This window comes from Emydura macquarii, unplaced genomic scaffold, assembly GCF_026122565.2.
Source record: "Emydura macquarii macquarii isolate MOO-44397 ecotype Brisbane River unplaced genomic scaffold, CSIRO-AGI_Emac_v2 contig_3287, whole genome shotgun sequence".
NCBI classification, from domain to species: Eukaryota; Metazoa; Chordata; order Testudines; family Chelidae; genus Emydura; species Emydura macquarii.
Genome location: NW_027133424.1, coordinates 1,632,990 through 1,654,423, shown reverse-complemented (window position 1 = coordinate 1,654,423; position 21,434 = coordinate 1,632,990). Strand labels below are relative to the sequence as shown.

Genomic DNA, 21,434 nt, shown 5'->3' with positions numbered 1-21,434 from the left:
CTAAGGAGGGATTTACAACCTGTTGGCCTCAGCGTCAGCTCCCTGCCCTCCCCCCCCCTTCCTTCCCTCCCTCCCTCCCTGCCCCCCCGCTCGGGAGCTTCCTGGCGCCCGGCTGGGCTCTGTGGGGAGCTGCTGCTCTCTCCCGCTGCTCCAGCCGCGCTGTGACCGCTCCGGATCTCTCCTGCCGGTGGGAGCCGCGGGGAGGCTGGGGGGTGCCCCTTTCTCCAGTACGGTGCCTGCCCTGGCAGCGGGAGTTTGACGCTGCGCTGGGGGCAACTCACTGCCCCGCCCGGGGCTCCTGTTTTTCCAACAGCAGCTGGCCTCCCGGGCGGGCCGCCCTCCTTCCACCTCCCCGGGGGCCGGCCGGTGCCCAGCGCTGCCTGGAGGCTCAGAAAGCGACAGGCGCGTCCGTCCCCTGCCACCCCAGCAGCAGCAGCAGCCCCCAGAGCGGGCGGGGGGGCCGATCGGTCGGAGCAGACGCTTCCAAGGTAAGCTGCGGTCTGCGCCTGGCAGGGGTGGGGGCTAGGGCGCCAAACTACACCGGTCCTGCCCTCGAGGTGGGGGAGGGTTTGTTTTTTTTCGCCCCCGAAATCAACCGGGAGAAGCCGGCGCCAAGGGGGATCCGCGGCCAGAAGACAGCGGGACATTTCCCGTCTATAAACTCCCCTTCTCGGCTGGGTGTCCCCCTCCCGCACGGACCCCCGGGGAAAATGCCTGGCTGTTATGCTGGGGGGGGGGGGGGATGGCTCCTCTCTGCTGATCTCCCATCCAGGCGCCCCAGCTAGGACATTTAATTTAATTATCTCGCTGCTCCCCCCCCCCGCCCTCAAGAAAAAAGTGGGGGAGGGGGAGACCGGGTGGGTTCCTAGAAAAGGAAAGTCTGATCCGGCCACTGGGAAATGCTGCGGCGCTGACATGCTTTGTTCGACTGAGCAGAGGCTATCGGAGCCCAAGCTCTGGTGAGCGGGCACCATGGGGCAACCCTTGACACTGGGCTGTTTGATGTCCAGCTAGATGTCCCTCCATCTGACCCAGAGCTCTGCTCTGTGATAGCCCCACTGAAGTGTGGGAGGGCTTTTGTCAAGACAGCCACTCCTTGCAAGAGCACAGTCTGCTGGCGTAGACTTTCCCATCTCTTGGCTAACTTGATTTTCTTTGTTTTTATTTAAAGCAATAATACCCTCTCCTTGAGGAGTACTAGCAACCAGAGAGGAGAAGGGTTTAGCAACTTGTGTTTGTGCCAAGGCAGATTGCTCCCTACAGCAGGCTTCCCTTCCTAGGCTAAGTTTTAAAAGTCCCAGGTGATGGGGCTCCTACCATTTCCAGCCCCATTATGCAGGGTGCTCTGTACTGCCAGGATATTGTAGCTCAGTATAGCCCCAACCTTGCTCTCAAATACATCCAGCTGAGTGACAGCCTCATCCGCCTGATTTGCTGAAATGAAAGAACTCCAATCGCTTTGTTTATTGCCAGGGATCAGTCTGTGTTGTCTCCCACTGCACGTCCATGATTAGAAAGGAGAGCTACTGGCTCCAAAGGACTGGCCTGAACATTAAGATCTGTACTATGTGGGTGACCACTTCACTGTTTGTGGGATTGGTTTTCTCCGAGGTTATCCTGGAGGCTGAATTTCTGTTCCCTGCAAAAGGGCACGTGGTAACCTTTAGCGATGCAGCTGGGTTTCCTCTCTGTGGTGGTGTTTCTGTCTGTATATTGTAGAGACTTTCAAATATACTGTGGAATATTCCATCAGTACACACACAGTTCTCTTACCATTTCCGCCCCCCCTCCCAATGATCTGCCCCGAGTAGCTTAATTTTTAAATGTGATGCTGTTCCAGAGCCTGATTTTTAGTTAGTTAGAATTAATATAGTCTCAGAAGGATCAGAGGAAGTGCTAAGCTGGGCAGCTTTGCTAGTGATCTGGGGAGTGTCATAAACTTATTAGATGGGTAGGGTTTTCACATGTTGATAAACCAGAGATTGTGATAACTAGAGATTAGCCTTTGCCATGCTAGTGGCAATTAATTAACGAGACAACAGGTCTGATTCTCCTCATGCCAGGGATTTTTACAGTGATGGGTCTTCAGTGGGGTTACTGCTGGTGTAGCAAGAGCAGGATCAGGCTGGAATGATGAAGATAGTGCTGATGAAGGGCTGTGAACTGACTGCTTGGCAGCCCGTGTTAAACTGCAGTGTGGGTTACTGATGTTCCGTGCAGTGGTGTCCACATTGGCTTTAGTAACCACGCCATTGCCCACTCCACTCCAAGTAGAAAGTCCACTCCAAAGCGGTCCAAGAAGGCCTGTGCCCTGGTGGAAAAACAAATCTTCCCTCATTGTTTTGTCTTGTAATGGTTTGAGGTATGAAAAAAAGTCTAGTAGATGCTGAGATCTGGAAAACTCATAGTGTTTTTTGAAAGATCAGATTCATGTTTGAGTTGCTGTGAACAGAGGTGGGTCTGAGCAGGGAAGAAGGGAAATCCAAGCATAGAAAGCTATCGAATGAGTTATTGACAGAAGTTACCACAGACAAAGATCAGATTACCAGATTCTAAGGCCAGACAGAACCATTGTGATTGTCTAGTCTGACCTCCTGTGTGACACAGGCCAGAGGATTTCCCTGAATGAATGCCTAATGCTCCTAGGTCTTTCCACCCTTTGGAACTTCTTTCAGGCACCCTGTTGCTCAATTCCAGTCACAAAACACCCAATACACTCCTCCCTCCATAGAAGGCTGGGTAGGGGTGTCGTGGTCTGGTTTCCATGAAGGAGCCATAAATATCCAGGTTTTAACAATGTTGATTGCGGCCTGAGCAAGACCTGTTAATTTAACAACAGGCATAAACAGAAATAGAACCACCACATCCCATTGCTGTATCTATTCTGCGGATAAATCCAGCACTCGAATGAGCTGCCAGTCATTCACACTAAATGGAGGTAGATAAGCTTAGATAGAGAACAATAGGCACACAATCTTGTCTGCCCTTCCCCCCACCCATCTGATTTCCTTTCCTCCACATCTGCTAGGAGAGCAGAAATTGAGATCCTCGCTCAGCTGTTCACAGTTTGAGGTTCTGACCTTTTACATGACTGTTTTTGCTACTGAGATGAAATATTTAGTGCAGCTGTTACTGCCTCTTTTTTGAAAATATGTTTCACACTTCATCTGCTGGAAATGTTAAGCGATTTCATGCCACGTTTTTCATTCTGCTAGGCCAAAATCCATAAGGCAGCTCTAGGTGGTTTCATGGCGAACCTCATTCTCCCATCACGAATATGTATCTCTTGGGTGTCTTCCATGCACCACTCAGCATCAGAGATCCACTTTTCATTCACCCTTTAAGTGGGATCTGTACCCTGTCCATGGAGTACACAGAGCCAAATTGGGTCCCGTTTACTCACATTGGTGAGCATGAGGTAAGGGTTAAGGCCCAAATCCATTGTCTTAATTGGAGTTATACCTCATGCACCTCAGCATAAATGAGCTCAGAATCAAGCCTCATAGAGTTCCAACAGTGTAACACTGAGAGAAGTAAAAGGAAAATTGGTCCCAGTTGAGTGACACATTGTGCAAGCCCAGAACAGGGTGGAGTTCTTACATGATCAAAGGTCAGGCACCTCCAGTACCCAGGATATGATGTCACAATAGCTGTCCACCTTGGAATATGTTATTACACTTTAAAATGCAGGAGGATCCATTGCAGAATGGTGGCCATTGCAATAAAGGCTGTCAGCTGGGAAACCAGGGCTCAGGTCTTAAGACCTGATTCCCCTCTCAGTTAGACAATTGAAAGCAGCAGTAACTCCACTAGAACTGAGAGCGTTATACCTATGGTCAAGTGGTGTGAGAGTTCCCAGGAGCAGCAGGGGTGAGATGCAAAAGGAATGGTCTGTGTAAGTTAAATGTGACCTATCTGGTCAGTAAATAAGGGAGGAGTCCCATCCAGTGCTACTTTGCCTGAAAGGTGGCTGTAAGATGACATGACTAGGACAGGAGAGAGGGATCCAAAGCGCGTGCAAAAAAAAAATGCTTTTTGTAGGGAGTAGTGTGATGATACTATAAAAGAGCTACAGGGAAACTGTCTTCTGTCATACATGAGTAAGGCTTTTGACACAGTTCCATATGACATTCTAATAAACAAACTAGGTGAATTTACTGTGGCTTAGGTAAAATTCCTATATAAGGTGGGTGCACTAATGGTTGAAAGACCATACTGAAAGAGCAGTTATCAATGGTTCGCTGTCAGACTAGGAGGATGTATTTAGTGAAGTCCTGTAGGGTCAGTCTTGGGTCTGGTACCATTCAAATAATGGAGTGGAGAGTATGCTTATAAAATGTGTAGATGATATCAAGTTGTGTGGGGTTGCTAACCTTTTGGAGGACAGGGTTAGAATTCAAAATGATCTTAACAAATTGGAAAAACAAAATTAAATTCAAGGAAGAGAAGTGCAAAGTAGTCAGGGAGCAAAAAATCAAATGCATAGCTACAGAATGAGGAATAACTGGTTAGGTGAAAAGGATTATAGTGGATCAGAAATTGAATACGAGTCAACAATGTGATGTGGTTGCAAAAAAGGCTAATATTGTTTTGGGGTGTATAAACAAGAGCATCATATTTAAGACCCAGGAGGTTACTGTTCTGCTCTACTCGGCACTGGAGAGGCCTCAGCTGAGTACTGTGTCCAATTCTGGGTGTCACACTTTAGGGAAAATGCGGACAAATTAGAAAGAGTCCAGAGGAGGGCAACACAAATGCCAAGGAAAAAAAAAGATAGAAAATCAGACCTGTGAGGCATGTTTAGTCTTGAGAAAAGAAGCCAAAGATGGGACCTGTTAAGTCTTCAGTTGTGGTAAGGGCTGTTATAAAGAGGATGGTGATCAATTGTTCTCCATGTCCACGGAAGGTAGGACAAGAAGAAATGGGCTTAATCTGCAGCAAGGGAGATTTAGGTTAGCTATTAGGAGAACCTTGCTAACTAGAAGGATAGTTAAGCTCTGGAACAGGCTTCCAAAGGAGGTTGTGGAATACCCGTCATTAGAAGTTTTTAAGAACAGGCTGGACAAATACCTGTCAGGGATGGTCTAGGTTTACTTGGTCCTGCCTTAGCACAGGGGGCTGGACTTGATGGCCTCTTGAGGTCCATTCCAGCTCTACAGTTCTATGACTCTGAGTCTATTCCAAAGTGTCAATATAGTGGGCAGAGCCAGGATAGGTTTGCCTAGTCCTGATCCTGGGGTAGGGCTGGGGCTGGTTCAGCTGGTCCTGGCCAATGGGGAGGACTGTGGAAGATTTGGATGGTGCCATGCCTAGGCAGGCTTGGACGGTCCTTTTGTTTGGTCATAAAGAGAAGTTATGGTTCTGATATTTGAGGTTTTCAATGGCATTTCATTTTGGAAAGCTCTTCTTGTAAGAAGGACCAAGCAAAGCAAATAAAACAACTCCATCTGCTTCTGCCAGGTCTCCGAGGCTAATCAGCAGCAGAACATCTGATGTGACAAACGCTGCTAAGAGAGCCCATATACTTGTCCCTTGCCCACATAAGAAGGTTGTCTACCAGGGCCACAAATGTTGTCTCAGTGCCTTATCCAGATCTAAATCCAATGGTGAAGGATAGCAGCAGAGGTCCGGTATTGTCGGAGGCAGCTCTTACTTAGGTTTTCAGTCACTTTGTGCATCTAGTATGTTATTTCCCCACCCCAGAATGTGTTCCTTTGTCTGCTTAATTTTGATTTATATGAACGTAAAACTGACCCTGCTTAAGCCCACAGTGAGGTTCTAATGTAAGCTAAAAGCATGGGCCTCCATTGCTTGAACTAAAGCAAGAAGGGAGTCCGGAGACTTGCCTTTGTTTTCTCTTAAAAGGTTCAATTGCTCTCTGTCTTGGGGTTTTCTTAAGCGCCTGCCCATCCCTGTTGTATGTAAGCATGTGGGATGCTATTGGAGTATTACTTGGTGAACGTAATTACAGTTAATGAGCCATTAAAATAAATCTCTGCTTATGCTCCAAGATAATGTTGACAGTCCCAGCTGTATGTCTTCTATCATCCGCAGGAAGACAGTCTCTGCTTTCCTGTAGCTGATGGGCAGTGTTGCCCCTCCCCCAGCCTCTCTAAATCCTGTCGCTACTGGCTGCCAAGAAAAGAGCAAGATGGGGGAGATATCTTTCACTGGACCAACTTCTGTTGGTGAGAGAGACAAGCTTTCGAGCCACCTAGAACTCTTCTTCTGGTCTGGTCTGGCAGTTACTTATAGAGATCGATATGGAGCCCTGGCTGTTTGACAGTCACATGCTACGTCACTTTGAAACGAAAAAGAGACATTAATGGATCATTTTACAGATCAAAACTTAGAATCATAAAATATTAGAGTTGGAAGGAACCTCAGGAGGTCATCTAGTCAACCCCTTGCTCAAGGCAGGACTAACCTCAGTTAAATAGCAGAGGGGCTTTTATTTTTGTAACCAAGTCTCCGTGTTTTTTTGGCATCGGAGGCAACCTGCTTTCATGAGAGAAGAAAGGCAGTGCACAGAAGGTCAAATGAAGCCCTGCTACAAGGAGGCAGAGCTCCATGGAAGCTAGCGGAACTGCAGCTGCTTCCACCAGGGATAGATTTGGCCTGGAAGTTTTGGACCAAGGCATTTTAAAGCTGTCCAAGGTTTCTGGACTTTGGTTAAATGAATGGGAATTGGGTGCCCAAATCTGCTGGGCAGCTTTGAAATTTCTCAGCTCCAAAGGCTCCCTTATGGAGAAGATGACTATCAAGTGTGCATTGGCAGAGTAATGGGAAAGGTCCATTATTGCATCGCTGATAATTATCCAAGGAAGTCTTTAGACCGATAAACAGAAACAAAAAATACCGGTACCTGAGGGGAAGGCTGATTAAAATAGAGAAATAGCTAGGTCCTGAGCTGATGTAAATCAGCAGAGCTCTGTCAAAGTCAATGCACCAAATGCATGTACATTTGGTTCTAGGGGTTAAACCCTCCACTAACTTCAGTGGAGTGACACCACTTTACATTGGCGACAGTTAAAGCCATAAACACGCTCCTCCTTTTAATCTGGATTTTGTGTTGGCGAAAGGTAGCAGTCTTAGAGACTGAAGCCTATTTGTCCTCAGAACGGGTTTCAGCCCAACTTGCAACAGTGCAAGATCCCTATCAAAGTGCTCATGCCTGACCTGGCAAGGTTGCTTCGGAGGCCGAGCAAGGAGTTCAATCTGCATCGTTCATTCAGTTCTTGGACTCTTTGCTGAGACTGCCAGATTGAGGGGAGGGGGGACACTTGTGTTGGTGGTTTTGGGATGTGGACACTGTCCACTACAAACTGGACTGAGAACAACCGATTTGAGCCACAAGGTAGTCAATGGCCATAACAGCCTTTTCTGTGTTCATGGTGCTGTATGGAATTTGGACCCATGCTGGCCAGACTGTGGCAGTCAGCACAAATCAATTCTGAGGGAACTCTGGGACCTACAGTTCCAATGGCTTCAAACCAATTATCCCCTTCAGAGCCCCATGTGTGTCAAATATCAAACACCCCTTCCTTAACTCACACAGGAACAGAGTCAACTTCCTCTTGGTTCACCTGCCTGCTAATTTATTGCCAGGCTTTACCATAGCGTTCATTACTGTAGTATCTGAGCACCTCATAAAAATAGATGAATATCTCTTCAAAGCATACCTCTGTGGGAGGGAGGATTGTCCCCATTTTAGAGAGGAGAAAACTGTGGCACAGAAGGAAGTAGGTTTCTGTCTTCCAGAGGAGCCCCTAATTTTGGACACCCTGCTGGAGAGCTCTAGTGAAGTCAATTGGATCTGGGAATGCTCAGACCCTCTCAGAATCAGGCTTTAGACAACTCAAAATGGGTATGCAAAACCAGGGGATGTTGTTGAGAATGTAGGTCTAAGTAATTTGCCAAGGTCACATAGGAAGTCTGAGTCAGAGCACTGATCAGAATGCAGATCAGAGTCCTTAACTACCAGGGCATCTTTCCTCTTTGGATTCAAAGGACACAAATGGACTGCACATATGGACTGCAGCTACATTGGGATTTATAGCTTTACATTAAGCTTTTGGGCCTATTTTAAGGTGTCTATATGACTAAACTGCTGATCCTAGGGCAAACAACATATCCACTCCATCAGCCAGAATCTTGTTAATTATCTATAACCACATCAAACAGAACATCATGTCTGTAACCACATCATAGCAGCAGCAGATGCAGTATTTTCCAGCTCAATGGTACGGATTGTTATTTATATTTATATTTCCCTGAAATTGCCTTGCCTCTTTAATCAGTAATGGCCAGTGTTTCTTGAAAAGTCAGAAGGATTTCAGAGAAAGTTTTGAGATGCTTAGTGGCAGTTTTGAATCGTGAGCAATCTCCATCTGAACTTGGGATCTTGGAGTCTAATGCAGCAGATGTGTCCAAAGCCCGCGGGTTTACATTAGGCTTCACCCGTCACTGGAAGCTTTCCTCTGGGCACGGCTTTTGTGCAGAACAAGATTTACAATTTCCCCAACAGATATTGCAGGGGTCAAGAGTCGTGTCAGATAGGGAGGCACAGGGCCAACGTGCAACAAGGCAAAGCTTTCTGGGGCGGAAGGTGGTGTGCTGCTATCCAAAGCTGAGACGCTTTAATGATAGTAACAGAGGCAGAATGGGTTGGAAGATCCAGCACCTACTCATCAGGGCATGGAGGGGAGATAGCCATGGTTGGCCAGTTTGTTTAAAACCCTGGTCAGGAGCTGCCTGGTCAGAGCCAGCCATCGTGGAGGTGGCACTGATAGACATTTTTTTCAAACCTTTGAAAGAAGCCGCTGTGGAACTGGTTCTGGACAAAGCTCTGGTGGAGCCTTTGTTTCATTTGAAGCAGTTTGCCCATTCCTGCCTGAGAGAGATCTGCTGCCAGTGGTGGCTCTACCACTGGGGCCCCAGGGCCAGATTTTGAAGAGCTCAACATAGTGGGTACATGTTGGGTGCTGAGCACTCTTTAAAAACTGGTCTTTATTTAGAGGCTTCAATTGGCATGATGTTCTTTGGAAAATCTGGTGCTGATTGTGGGTACATGTGGGGCATGTGAAAGTCTGGCCCCAGATTCCGTTAAGAATCTGACCCTGGGGCACTAACTCATGCAGAAAAGGTGAGAAAATAGACACAAAATAAAATCTCTTGACTTTCATCCCAATTCGGCGATGGAATGGAACGAAACGGAATCGCTCCTCTGCAGGAGCTCCTCCAGTCTCCCAGACTGTGTACTGCATGTTCTAACCAGGGCAGCTAAAACAGACACGACAGCAGGACTTCACTGAAGAATCCCAGCAGGGCACCAAGGAGCACTTAAGAAAGTACGCTTAATTAGTTCCTGTTCCGTTAAGCTATTCCTTCTCCTGCATAGAGCCCCATGCACCCTGACATATGAGAGGGAGCCCAAACACAGCAGCTTGTCAAATCAAAGCCTGCAATGAGCCCATGTAGAGCTCCAGCAAGATACAGTGCCCTGCCTAAAATTTTTGATCTAGTGTCTTTATTATTCACATAAGCCTTGTCTAGGCTAGGATTTAGAAGGTGTTTGCTAACGTGTCAAATGCCTAGTGTAGACAAGGCAGTGTGTCTTTATCATCTGTTAACTAGGTTGAGTTAAATCCTGCCCCCTAGGTGTCTGGCAGTTGGAGGGTGAGGAGCTGTTTGTCTCTCCCACTTTGATAGGCTGGACATGGCACTTCTCTATGACTTAACTGTTTGTGGCATTAACTAAAGGGAAGCACCTGCAGCGAAGGCACAAAAAGGCTGGGTAACAGTCTCGGTATTTCTCTCCTTGCCAGTTTTGGTTCTTCTCCAGATAATGAGCATTGGGAACTGTAACTACAAAACCCCCCCCAATTCCTTGCATGCAGCATGACAGGAAAAGTACTGAATCCATTTCCCTGGCCTGACCCCTCTCTTTGGTAGTGTCTGGAGGCACATGACTTCACTCAGTGGCCACCCTACTGATAGAGATAGGAGGGGCATTGATGGTTTCTGACAAGGCCGTCTAAGCAAGATACATGGGTGGGACTGAGAGATGTAAGGGGAAAGCACCTTTGATGAAGACCAGACTGCCCCACCCTTCCGCAAACCATGAAATGATGCCCTGGCAGTTACTCTATTTCTTCTCCCAGCCATGGAGCACGTGACCGTCTCTCTGATTTCAGAGCGGATTCACCGCTGGCAGACCAGTTAGTGATTTCCTTGTGTTTAAAAACTTGCAAGAGCAATAATAATAATAACTTTTTACATTATTGGGTATTTTTTGTTTTAATGCAGATGTTTATGCAATGATCTGCAAGCATGTCACAATTGATTCACCAGTTCTATTCAGTGCTAGATCTCTCTTCCCTACCCCCATCAATGCATCCCAACCAGGCCTTGGAAAGAGAGCTCTGACCCTATAAGACAAATGCTACGAGCAGAATTGATGGTCATCTTACAGAATCATAGAGATATAGGGCTGGAAGAGACCTTGAAAGGTCATCTAGTCCAGCTCCCCCACACATACTGAGGCAGGACCAAGTATACCTAGAACATCCCTGACAGGTGTTTGTCCACCCTCTTCTTAAAAACGTCCAGTGATGGGAATTCCACAACCTCCATAAGTAACCAGCTCCAGTGCTTAACTACTCGCAGAGTTAGAAAGTTTTTTCCCTAATATCTAACCTCAATTTCTCTTGCTGCAGATTAAGCCCATATTTCTTGTCCTACCCTCGGTGGACATGGAGAACAATTGGTCAGCATCTTCTTTATAACACCCTTTTACATATTTGATGACTATTATCAAGTCCCCCCTCAGCCGCCTTTTCTCAAGACTAAATGAGCCCAGTTTTTTAAATCTTTCCTCATAGGTCGTGTGTCTAAACCTTTTATCATTTTTGTTGCTCCCCTCCACATCTTTCTTAAAGTGTGGCACCCAGAATTGGATACAGTACTCCAGCTGAGACCTCACCAGTGTTAAGTAGAGCAGAACAATTGACTCCTGTGTCTTACTTACAACATTCCTGTTATCACATCCCAGAATGATATTAACCTTTTCTGCAGTGGCATGACATTGTTGACTTATATTCAATTTGTGATCCACTGACCTCCCAGATCCTTTTCTTCAGTACTACCAGCTTGCCAGTTGTTCCCCAGTTTGTACTTTGGGCATTTGATTTTTTTCCCCCCTTCCTAAATGTAATACTTTGTACTTCTTTGTTGAATTTCATCTTGTTAATTTCAGACCAATTCTCCAATTTATCAAGAACTTTTTAAATTCTAGCAACCCTTCCCAGTTTGGTGTCATCCAGACATTTTAGAAGTGTATCGTCCAGTTCATCATCCAAATTGTTGAAGAAAATGTTTGATTAGTACTGGACCTACGTCAACCACCAATGGGCCCCCACTAGATATGTCCCGTCGGTTTGACAATGACTCCATGAGTATGGTTTTTCAACCGGTTATGCACCCACCTGTTAGTAATTTCATCTAGATCACATTTTCCTAGTTTGCTTATATGAGCATCATGTGGGACTGTGTCAAAAATCCTTACAAAATTCAGATATATCACGTCTATTGCTTCCCTCTGTTATCCACTGGGCCAATAACCCTGTCAAAGAAAGAAATTAAGTTGTTTGGCATGATCTGTTCTTGAAAAATCCATGTTGGTTATTCCTTATTATCCTCTAGGTGCTTCCAAATTGATTGCTTAATCATTTGTTCCAGTATCTTTCTAGCTATCAAAGTTAGGCTGACTGTTCTATAATTACCCAGGTCCTCTTTGTTCCCTCTTTTAAAGGGATTATAATTGCCCTTCTCCAGCCCTCTGAGACCTCACCTGTCTGCCTTGAGTTCTCAAAGATAATTGCTAACAGTTCCAAGATTGCTTCCACTAGTTTCTTAAGTGCCCGAGAGTGGATTTCATCAGGCCCTGCCAAGCATCCTGCCAAGCATCCGATAGGTCCACAGGAGAGCTAGTGGGCCTGTGTCCTGGGCCACTTGCCTTGCTGCTAACAGGAGTCTGTTAGCAGTTGACTTGTTGGATGCTAAGGTCCAGGGAAGACCAGGCCCCTCACTGGCTTCGTGTCAAGCCTGAGATCAGAAGAATAAGGAGCATTTGGAGCCAATGACAGAACAAAGGTGTCACCTTGGGCAAGTTTCCGGTCCTCTCCAACCCTTTCTATAACTTGGCTGTGTCGATTATAAGTGTTTCAGGCAGGGTCTGTCTCTTCCTGCGTGTAGGTCACAGAGGGGACCTGATCTGCTACTGTAATCAATGTGTTATTGCCACTCCCCGATCCTGCATGTTGTGTGTTCCACCAGACAGATCGGAGCAGACATCACTGGGCTCCTCGACTCTTTTGTGGGCTATACGCAGAGGTAGTTCTCTGGGGCAGTCCCAAGCTCCTGGTGGGGGGAAAAAAACGAAGGAGGTGGGCGGAGTGAATAAGCAGGGTCATGCTCATTCTTTCCCAGCTATGCCAGGACCTGCAGGGCAAGGTGGGGTGCAGAGAAGCTGGGGATGCTGGTTCTACACCTGGTGGAGATTCCCTTGGGTGTGTGAAATCTCCAGCTGGGGAGCTCTGGCTGCTTCTCCTCAGGCAACACCGGTCTGGTCCCTTGTATCCATCACTGAAGACGTGATGCTGCGCTACTGAAATCAGGGGGAAGCTTTGCCATTTATTTCAACATGTGCAGGATCTGGCCTTTGATGGACCCCCACTGGACCACCTCTTTGCTCCTTCATTTCTGCTTTTAATCTCTTCTCCTCTTTCCCTGCTGCTCACTCTTTCCTTCTGGTGAGCTTACACCCCTCTTGGACTGACCGTACAGTTATCTGCCTCCTACCGGCATAAATGTGTAATTGTAAAACAATACTCAGTTTCTCTGAGGGATCCTGTTTGTGGCAGAAGGGTATACAAGGCAATAAACGGCTTCTGGCAGTGATCCAACACCGAAGGGCAGCTAGCCTGCATGATGATCTCCAAAGCCCTTTACTGAGCATCTGAATACCCACCTTATCCCCACTTGATCCAAAGTCACCGGAATCTCAAGACTCTCGGAGGCATGGTGCAAAGCTCTTTATTTTCCTCCAGGCATTTGAAAATGGGCTGGAGGAGAATATACCTGAAGGGAACTGCAGAGGGAGGGGGATTTGAATTTTTAAGTTGCTTGGATCTCTGATGGTGGGTTCTCCTTAATTGTCCTGCAGCAATGAAGATGTATATTCAAGTTCTGTCTAGAGTCTTTGGACAGGCACCCTTTATAGCATTTCTGGCAATCAGATAGAGAAATCAAAGAAAATTCTGCACTGATTATACAGTTGAATAAGAGAAGGTTTAAAAATATGCAATATAAGAGGGGACAATATTTTTCTTGCCTCTTGAGGGTATGGAAGTTCTGCATCAATCTCTTCTCAGCCTGCCCAGAGAGAGTGAGACTTGGGAACTGTGGGTGGAGTTTAGGGAAATGATTTGGGGGTGGGGCAGAATATTATTAATCGAGGGAACGACCTGTAGTGAAGGACTGACAGGGTTAGCACAGTAACGTGTCCAGAGGATCCTCATGAGAGGGTGAAAATTGAATTTTCAGAGCAATAACTGGCTGAAATCCATATAATGGAAAATCTGGTTTTGAGCCAATCCAGCACTCCAGCCTCAGGCAAAATTTCTACTGAAGTTAACAGTAGTTTTGCCTGGATAAGGAATGAATAAAGTCTGCAGGGTTTAGTCCATTGGGCATATAGTAGGAAGCGTTAGCTGGTGTTTAGAGCAAGAGAACAGGAAGCAGAATTACTAGCTTTTATTCCTGGATCTGCCACTGATGCACTTTGGCAAGTCACTTAACTTCTCTTTGCAGTAGCTTTCCCATCCATAAAAGGGAACTAATAATGCCTACCTCACAGGGGATGGTGAGTCTTAATTTATTAAGATCTGTAAAGTGTTTGAAGATCTCTGTATGAAAGATGCCGGACAATTGCCAACTGTTACTTTTGCCATGTGTAGTGTTTTCTGGTCTCATGGGAATTCCTATCTACACTTTGCAGAAGCAATTAAGCGCACAGTGAAAGTTTGATTTTAAAACACCTTCCTTCTTTGCATTTATCTTGCCTCTCTGGTGCACCTGTCTGCTCTCAGGACCTGGTGAGCCGGGCCAGGACAAGATGTGTTCTAGGGATCTGCCATATCAGGGAGAACTCCTTTATTGGGCCTACACTATTCATTCCGTCTTCTGATAATTATACTCTCTGAGGCTCCAGTGTTAGACCCTCTATAGACACATAACAGAAAAGTAACACTGGCTCCAGTGAGTTTACAATCAGAATTACATCCCCACTCAAATCAGTGGGAATTTTGTCACTGACCCACTTAAAAGATGGATCGGCCCCCATGATTAGAAATCAGGTTACTTTGCCATGGCCAAGTGGATAAGGTAGTTGAGATGCCAGCTTTCAATCCCAATGCTCAGATCTGCTGTTTTCAAAAGGTTTTTACTTCCTACTAGTTCCAATCTGAGTTTTGAGAATTTGAGGTGTGGGAGAGGCAAAATAAGGGAAGAAAAGCGCCAATGTTTTGTAGGGCAATCATAATGTGAAAGCTCTCAAGGGCTAAACAGAAACCAAAACCAATCAAAGAACCTTTCCTGAGGCTCAGAAGAAACAAGATTCACAGAACAAGCTGGCAGCATTGCAGAAAATAGAACTGATGGAGTGCCACCTCCCCCGGATGATGGGTGACCTTGATTATATACCGGTCAGTTACAGTCAGATGGGGATTGACAGCCTTTGGGGGTTTTCAACTTTTCTTTTCTTTCTGTCTTTTGACAGAGGTCACCAAGTAGAAAGGTGGAGCCAGGATTTGTCCAGTGAAAGGTGGGATTGGGCTCGGGCCAAGTTTCAAGATCTGTGTTCTTGATTTCACAGTGATGCTTTCTCTTTCTGCACAAGTTGAGCTCCTTGGCAGATAGGGGCTGTTTAGACCTGAGAGGCTGTTGAATTTCTTTTCTCTCTCAAATACCGGCCAGATGGAGCGAGAAGTAGCAGGGGGGTGACGCACAGCTCATGTAAATAGCATGCCTCCACTGGAGTCACACACTGATTGACCCCACTGGGAGTCTGTCCCTAGGTGTTCAGAACCCCCAGGTCTATTTTACTGCTTATTGCCTAGTTCTTCTCTTCTGGTTCTCATTTTCCATCCTATTCTATTGTGCCTGACTTGCTGGAACATGCGTGTATCCACCATAGCATGGTGCTTTACAGAGCAAATAAAGAGCTGCTTCCTTCCCAGGCCATGACTCTGATTTCACATACACTGGTGTAAGGGCTGGATCCTGCACACACCGCAGTCCCATTGACTCCAGTGGTACAGGACCAGGCTTTAAATGACACTCCATTGAAGCCAATGAACTTACCCTGGTGTGAGGGAGGTCAGAATCAAGTCCCCAATTAGCAGTGACATTTCTTGATGCAGGGTGAGATGGTGATATGCAAGGGGTGGGGGAATGAAAGGGGGGCTTACCCAAAATGAAATGATCATTCATATTCTAGCAACTGCTAGCAGCTGGGATCAGAGCTCCATGGTGCGAGATGTGGAATGAACTCTTATAAACACACAGCCCCTGCCCCAAACAGTTTGTGGTGTGGCCTGAGTTTTGCAAAGTGAACATTAGTTAGCCTCTGCCCCAGAAGGCTGCCAATCTGTCTCTTTTTTTTTTTCTGTGTTTGTACAACACCTAGCACAATACGGTCCTTGACTAGGGCTCCTCGATGTTATGGTAGTTTCATGCTCTTTGAAGGGAGGTTGACTGGACTTTGGGGAGAAAGGCCAGTCTGAGCTGCAGGAGAGGCAGGCTGGGCTCTGCACATCTGTCTGCAGTCCTGGGCCAGATCCTGTTTGGTCTATGAATCCCGAGTATCAGAGTTTGACAAGACCTTTAGAAACTGTCAGCCTTTTAAATACAATTTTTGTATCAATAACAACAACCCCCTCCTTTCCTCCTCCCCGCTCCCCCCGCAAAACCTCACAATCATCCTCGCGATAGACCAGTTTGTAAATATTTTGTCATATTCATTTAGATCTTAGTCTGGTGTTGGAGCGCAATTCATGTTTTTTCAAACTCTGTTCTGTGCATCCTTTCTATGCTCTGTACCTGCTGACGTGGTGGGCTAAGAGCTGGCTAACATTTTTTTGGTTTGCAAATGAAACTTTTCAAGATTGAAAAAAAGTCTGTTTTTGCAACTTTTATCAAAATTCTTCATTCCCTCTCCCCCAGTCACTTTTGAAATTTTGATTATTTTAAAATACTTTTTGCAAAATTCCCCTCACCCCCCAGCAGGGACAAAACTGCTTCAAAATAAAAGGAAAAATCAGGCTGTTCTGAAACCTGGGCAATGAAAATGTCCTAGGGATTTTTATGAAAAGTGGTGGTTGGGGTTGGAGAAGCTCTAGACTGGATCATTTTAACCCGCTAGTCACTGGGCGACAGGCTTCTGCTGTGCCGGCTGCCCTTGTGAGCTTTCTAAACTTTTATGTAACTTTGGACTCCTAGCCCCTCCTGCAGGGTGGAAAAAAGTGTAGTGCGGTGGGAACAGGGGGTCCAGGAGTTCCTTGCTTGTTTCTTTTGCCCTTTGGCTATATGACTCAAGCAGTTACCTCCTTCCCTGGAGCCATTCTGGGAGGGTAGGGGTGGGAAGGGTTCACTTAGTGGAGGGGGAGCTCGAAGGAGTTCACACTTATTGGAAATGGCGGTGGAGAAAAGCATGCCTGGTGCCCCTGGCAGTGGTCATGCCCCAGCCCTGCCTTTTTCCATGGCCACGCTGGATAGACTGAGGCTGGCAAAGGGCCCAGAGAGGAGCTTCGCTGATGGTGGGGAAGGAGAGGCCATGCCATGGCGGTGGCACTTCCTGGTGCCCCGCTCGGTTTTGTCCCTCTGCCCGCAGAAGAAAGGAGAGCCTTGGGGTTAAGGCGTTCACCAAAGGTTCACGCGCGATTAAGGTTCAATTCCCAGCTTGGCCAAGGCTTCCCTGCATGATCTGGGGCAAGTCACTGTTGCTGTGGGGATAGCCACACTACAGCAGGGGGTGAGCCTAGCCCCGGTGGACAGACTGAGGCTCGCTGACCTCAAGCGAACCTGCTAAAAATAGCAGTGGGGAGGCAGCCTGGACTCTGACGCCTACCCCTGGCTCTAGCTCAGGGGCCTAGCCCAAATTTCTGCTGGAGCTGCAACATGCCCGCTGCTGTTTTTAGCACGCTGGCTCGAGCCCCATTAGTGCAAATCCATCTACCCGGGCTGGAAGTCTTGCGTCTAGCTGCAGTGTAGATATACCCCCTGTGCCTCTGGGAAATGGGGGATTACAACATTGCCTCTCTGGCTCTGTACACAGTAAGCATTTTAGGGCAGGAGCTATCTTGTGCTATGTGTATGGACAGTGCCTAGCCCCGTGGGGCGCTGATCCTGGGCAGAACCTCTAGGAGGCAGACAGGGTGATTTGGAAGAAATAATTTCTTTAAAGAAAAGGACCACACTGCTGGCCCTTTAAGGAGAGCTTTGCTAGCCATGGGGGACAGCAAAGCCTGTGCCACTGACCTTACATCAAATGAGGTTTGTATAAAAGAAGAGAAAATAGTTTTGAACAAGCAGAGGCAATAATCCCCCCGTCAGAGGCAACACCTCCTCCGAGAATCCATGCACTCTGCATTCCCCCACATCTCCAGAGAGCGTAGTACACATTTGTATCTGTCACATCAGATCCTTCCGCACCACCACTCCCTCAGCCAGCTCCTGCCCCGAATCCTCTCTTGGGGAAGGGCCATCAATTATTCATGCCTTTTCTTCTCTGCCTTTTGCTTCCCTCTGCCTATCCTACCTTTAATTAAGTCCCTGCCCTCTACCTGTCAGTGCTGACTACTGGAGTAAATCCAGCAGCTCTCTCTGCTAGGAAGGTGGAGGAGAACATCAAATATTGACGAGGCTCAGCAAGGCAGCATTGTGCTAGTTCAGAGAAGACTCCTGCATTCACTCAGTTGCTGGGGTCCTAGATGTGTTCAGATCTGCAAGTAATGCTGCACCATCCCCTTCTTCCCTGCCTCCATGACTCGGAGACACGGACTTTTTGTTACTTCTGCAGCAAAAGCTGCACAATCCTGATCAAGCTTGGAGATGGCCTGGACCAGCCTGGCTTGCTTCAACCTGGCAGTCGAAGCCCAGCCCTAGGCTACCAGTCACAGCCCCCAACTGCCTGTCCCCACATACCCTCTGGGTGGCTGTTGCAGTGTCAGTTAGTTGGCAGTTCTGGTGTGGTCCTGGATCAGCTGTCAGGTGCTCGTCCTAGAAACCCCCGCCCACAAGCCCTGGATAAACGCTGCGGATTAAACTTTTAGCAGACAGCAGGGTTTGTGTGTGGGTTTGTCTGCTGGGTTTAGCAGAGCCCACAGAGCCGGCCAGAGAGCAGCTCAGTCAAACTGTCTCAGGCCCCCTTTCTCGCTGTCCACACTCTTGCCTATCTCTCTTCCATTTCAGCTGCATTGCTGCTGTTACTGGCAAATCTCCTGCTGCAAGGTCTGGGGTGAAGCTCTGCCCTCAGAGCAGCGTGGGGGTGAGGGAGCAATCCAGCTGACCCCCCAGCAGAACAGTGACCTGGCCTATATGCAAAGGGCTGGCCATTGAACAAACCAACTGAGGAAAGCTGTTGTTGCTCTGTAACTTGGTCCTGTACCAGCAAACGCGGGGTCCGCTTGGAACAACAGCAGGGGCAAGATTTTTTTTCAGTTGACAATGTGACATTTCCCCCTCCCCCCTCCAAAATGACAATGTTCCCTTAAGGTCAGGAGGCTTGCATGACATGGTGAGATCATGAAAACCAAAGGGATGGGGGAAGCTGGGGAGATATGAAGGGGGCAAGGAAGATGAAAAGGAGCAAGATGTAAAAAGATAGTGAGATGGAGAAAAGAAGGAAGGTCAGAGAGATGGATGAAGAGCTGGAGAGAGAGAGGTAGATACACAGGGGAGACAGGTAAGAGCTGTGAAGGGAGGGAGCCGGGCAGCTATAGAGATTAAGTTAAACAGGGAAAGTGATAAATATCCTGTCAGATGCTGGACTCAGGATGTCTGAATGCCATCTGGCAGCTTCTTCTGCTCAGTGAGGGCTCAGTTAAATCAGCTGCCCAAGGAAGGTCTCCCAGGATATTCCAACACAGATCTTGCAGTTCAGCATGAGCTTTGTGTCCACGCTGATCAGCCTGAAGAGTATTTAATTGAGGAGAACGGCCGATCACCAGAGGAGCAGCCTTTGTGGGAAGTTGGTGGCAGATGGGGACAGAGAGCTGGGAGAGAAGGCAGCTGGCAGCTAGTTGCTGTGTTGAGGAAAGCGGCAGTGAAGGATAGCCCGAGACATTCTCCAGTTTGAGTGTTGAACAGTCGCAGCTGCTGGGCTCAGGAGAGTTTTCCATAATTCTTGGATACAACAAAACTTCCGCTTCGATGCCATCATCTTTCTCTTAATCATTGTTACACCCAGGAAAGCCAGAGCGGGGGTAATCTGTCTCCTCTAGCTACCGCAGGTGGGAGAGGGGGAGAGCTGAAACAATAGCGGGGAAACCAAATGAATCCAGGCACATTGGTCCAGAACTGTGAATGTATCACACTCCTTTTGTATGGGTTTCCATGCACTTTTGAACAAGAATGTTTTACCACCTGAAGGCCCTGGAAAGTGGATTTCCATGTTGTGTTCACAAGTGTTGGTAAAAAAACAAACTTTATTTTTACATGTTGCAAGCATTTGCACCTAATTGTTGCGGGCTAGTCCAATCTAGGAACAGAAAACAGTGCTGTGTGACTCTTCTAACCAATCACAGCCTAAATAATGACTACCATCTATCGAGTGATTATTATTATTTTGTATTACCTTAGTCTTAGAGGCCCCAGTCACACAGTGAAATAGACAATCACTGTCCCAAAAAGTTTACATCTAAGCAATCCAGAGTGTAAATCATTTGCAGAAAAATGCATTGGAAAATTATGAACAGACTATATTTGAGGGAATTGTGATCCATTGATAGGGATTCTGTGAACAAAAAAAGAGACTGAATGTATTTTATTCAATACCAATTATTAGCTCAGCTTGTCAGCTGTAGCATTAGTTCGACTTGTTTCACACCTTTAACTGGCATTAGCAGGGTACACCTTTTGTAAAAAGAGTTTAAAAGTATGTGCCATCAGCCTGTCTTTTATTGGAGCCTGGCACTTTAAGGGAGAGGAATTCTGGGAGATGTGGTTTCCGAGGAGGGGTGGCCATAGATGGGCGGAGTAGTTTTTAAACATGTAACCAAGAGAGAGACCATGTGACTGATTGGCTACCTATATAAGCCCTGCTATTCAGTATGGGGAGGGAGTTGAGGTGTTGGAAAAGCGGCTGGGGGAGGAGCTTTCTGATAAGAGATCCAGTGAAGTGTTCACCCAGAAATAGAGCAGTGGGAAAAGCCTGCCTGGAGGCTGGGGGCAAAGCAAGAAGCAAATGTGGTAGTAGAGCAGTGATAGGGGCTAGAGGTCCAGTGATGTTACCAGCTGTTGCCTGGGATCTGAGGCTGAGGGCTTCCATGGAAGGAGGAAAGACTCCCCTCTTCACACTTGCTGTGTAAGGAACTCTCCCCTGGTGGGCTATTGATTGAACCAGTGGAAAGTGGATGATTATTAGCGAAGCTCATGTGAGGCAAAAGCCTGTGGAGTTACACCCCCCTGTGTCAATGGGGATAACTAGAAGGCTGTAGCCTGGAGATGGCAGAGGGATGGTGCACTTGGAGGAGGGCAACCCTGTGCTGGTAAGCCTGAGAGAGGCTGAAGGATGATGACTGTCTGACTCGGACTCTATTGATCCCTGGAAGGGGGAAGAACCCTGCAAAGGTCTGACTGGTGGGCTGATCTCAACTCACTCATCCCCTGGGGAGGACTGCATACCACCAGCAGGTGGAGGGGAAACTGAGGCACGGACCTGTGATTCGATGTTGTAGAGGTAAAGGCTTGTAGCATGATTCTTCTTATAACGGTGGTAGCTGGGGCTCCTACTACAGGAGCGCTCCGAAATCTGCACCCTGCTGGTTCTGTGGTCACTTTTGTTGTGTGAGCTCCCCCCAATGCCTGCGGGAGCTGTGGGGGTAGTAAGCTTCCTTTAGGTGCTAGGGTGGTGGACTCCCCCTAGCACTGCCTTGCCCAGGTGGGGCAGAGCTGAAGCACAAATCATCCCTATACCAGGTGCTGGTGTTTTGTGTTAGCTGCTGCAGCAACATGGTTGTGAGAATCTTCACAGCAGTGTCCTGGCCCCTGACTGCCTCTGAACGGGGAAGGGTAGTCCTCCTGAGAAGGGGACTCCGACTGTAGCAAGCGATCGAAAGGAAAACACCCACTCGTGCTCCCACATTCAGGCCCTG

General features: G+C 47.4%; 1 protein-coding gene across 12 annotated transcripts in view; it reads left to right on the top strand.

Annotated features, from left to right (window-relative positions):
• Window positions 1–21,434, top strand: part of LOC137142947 (protein FAM163A-like) — a 98,279-nt gene that overhangs the window by 30,212 nt on the left and 46,633 nt on the right. For 6 of the 12 annotated variants that reach the window (XM_067532488.1, XM_067532485.1, XM_067532482.1 and 3 more), the window contains exon 1: window positions 67–488. The exons of 2 other annotated variants lie outside the window; for them this stretch is intronic. Coding sequence is in view for 1 of the 10 variants with exons in the window: in XM_067532481.1 (XP_067388582.1) it covers window positions 314–488 (175 nt within the window). In the remaining 9 variants the exon portion in view is untranslated. Of the gene's footprint in view, window positions 1–66; window positions 489–20,565; window positions 21,020–21,434 lie in introns of those variants that run through there. 4 more of the 12 variants (XM_067532487.1, XM_067532481.1, XM_067532489.1 and 1 more) reach the window with 3 other exon arrangements.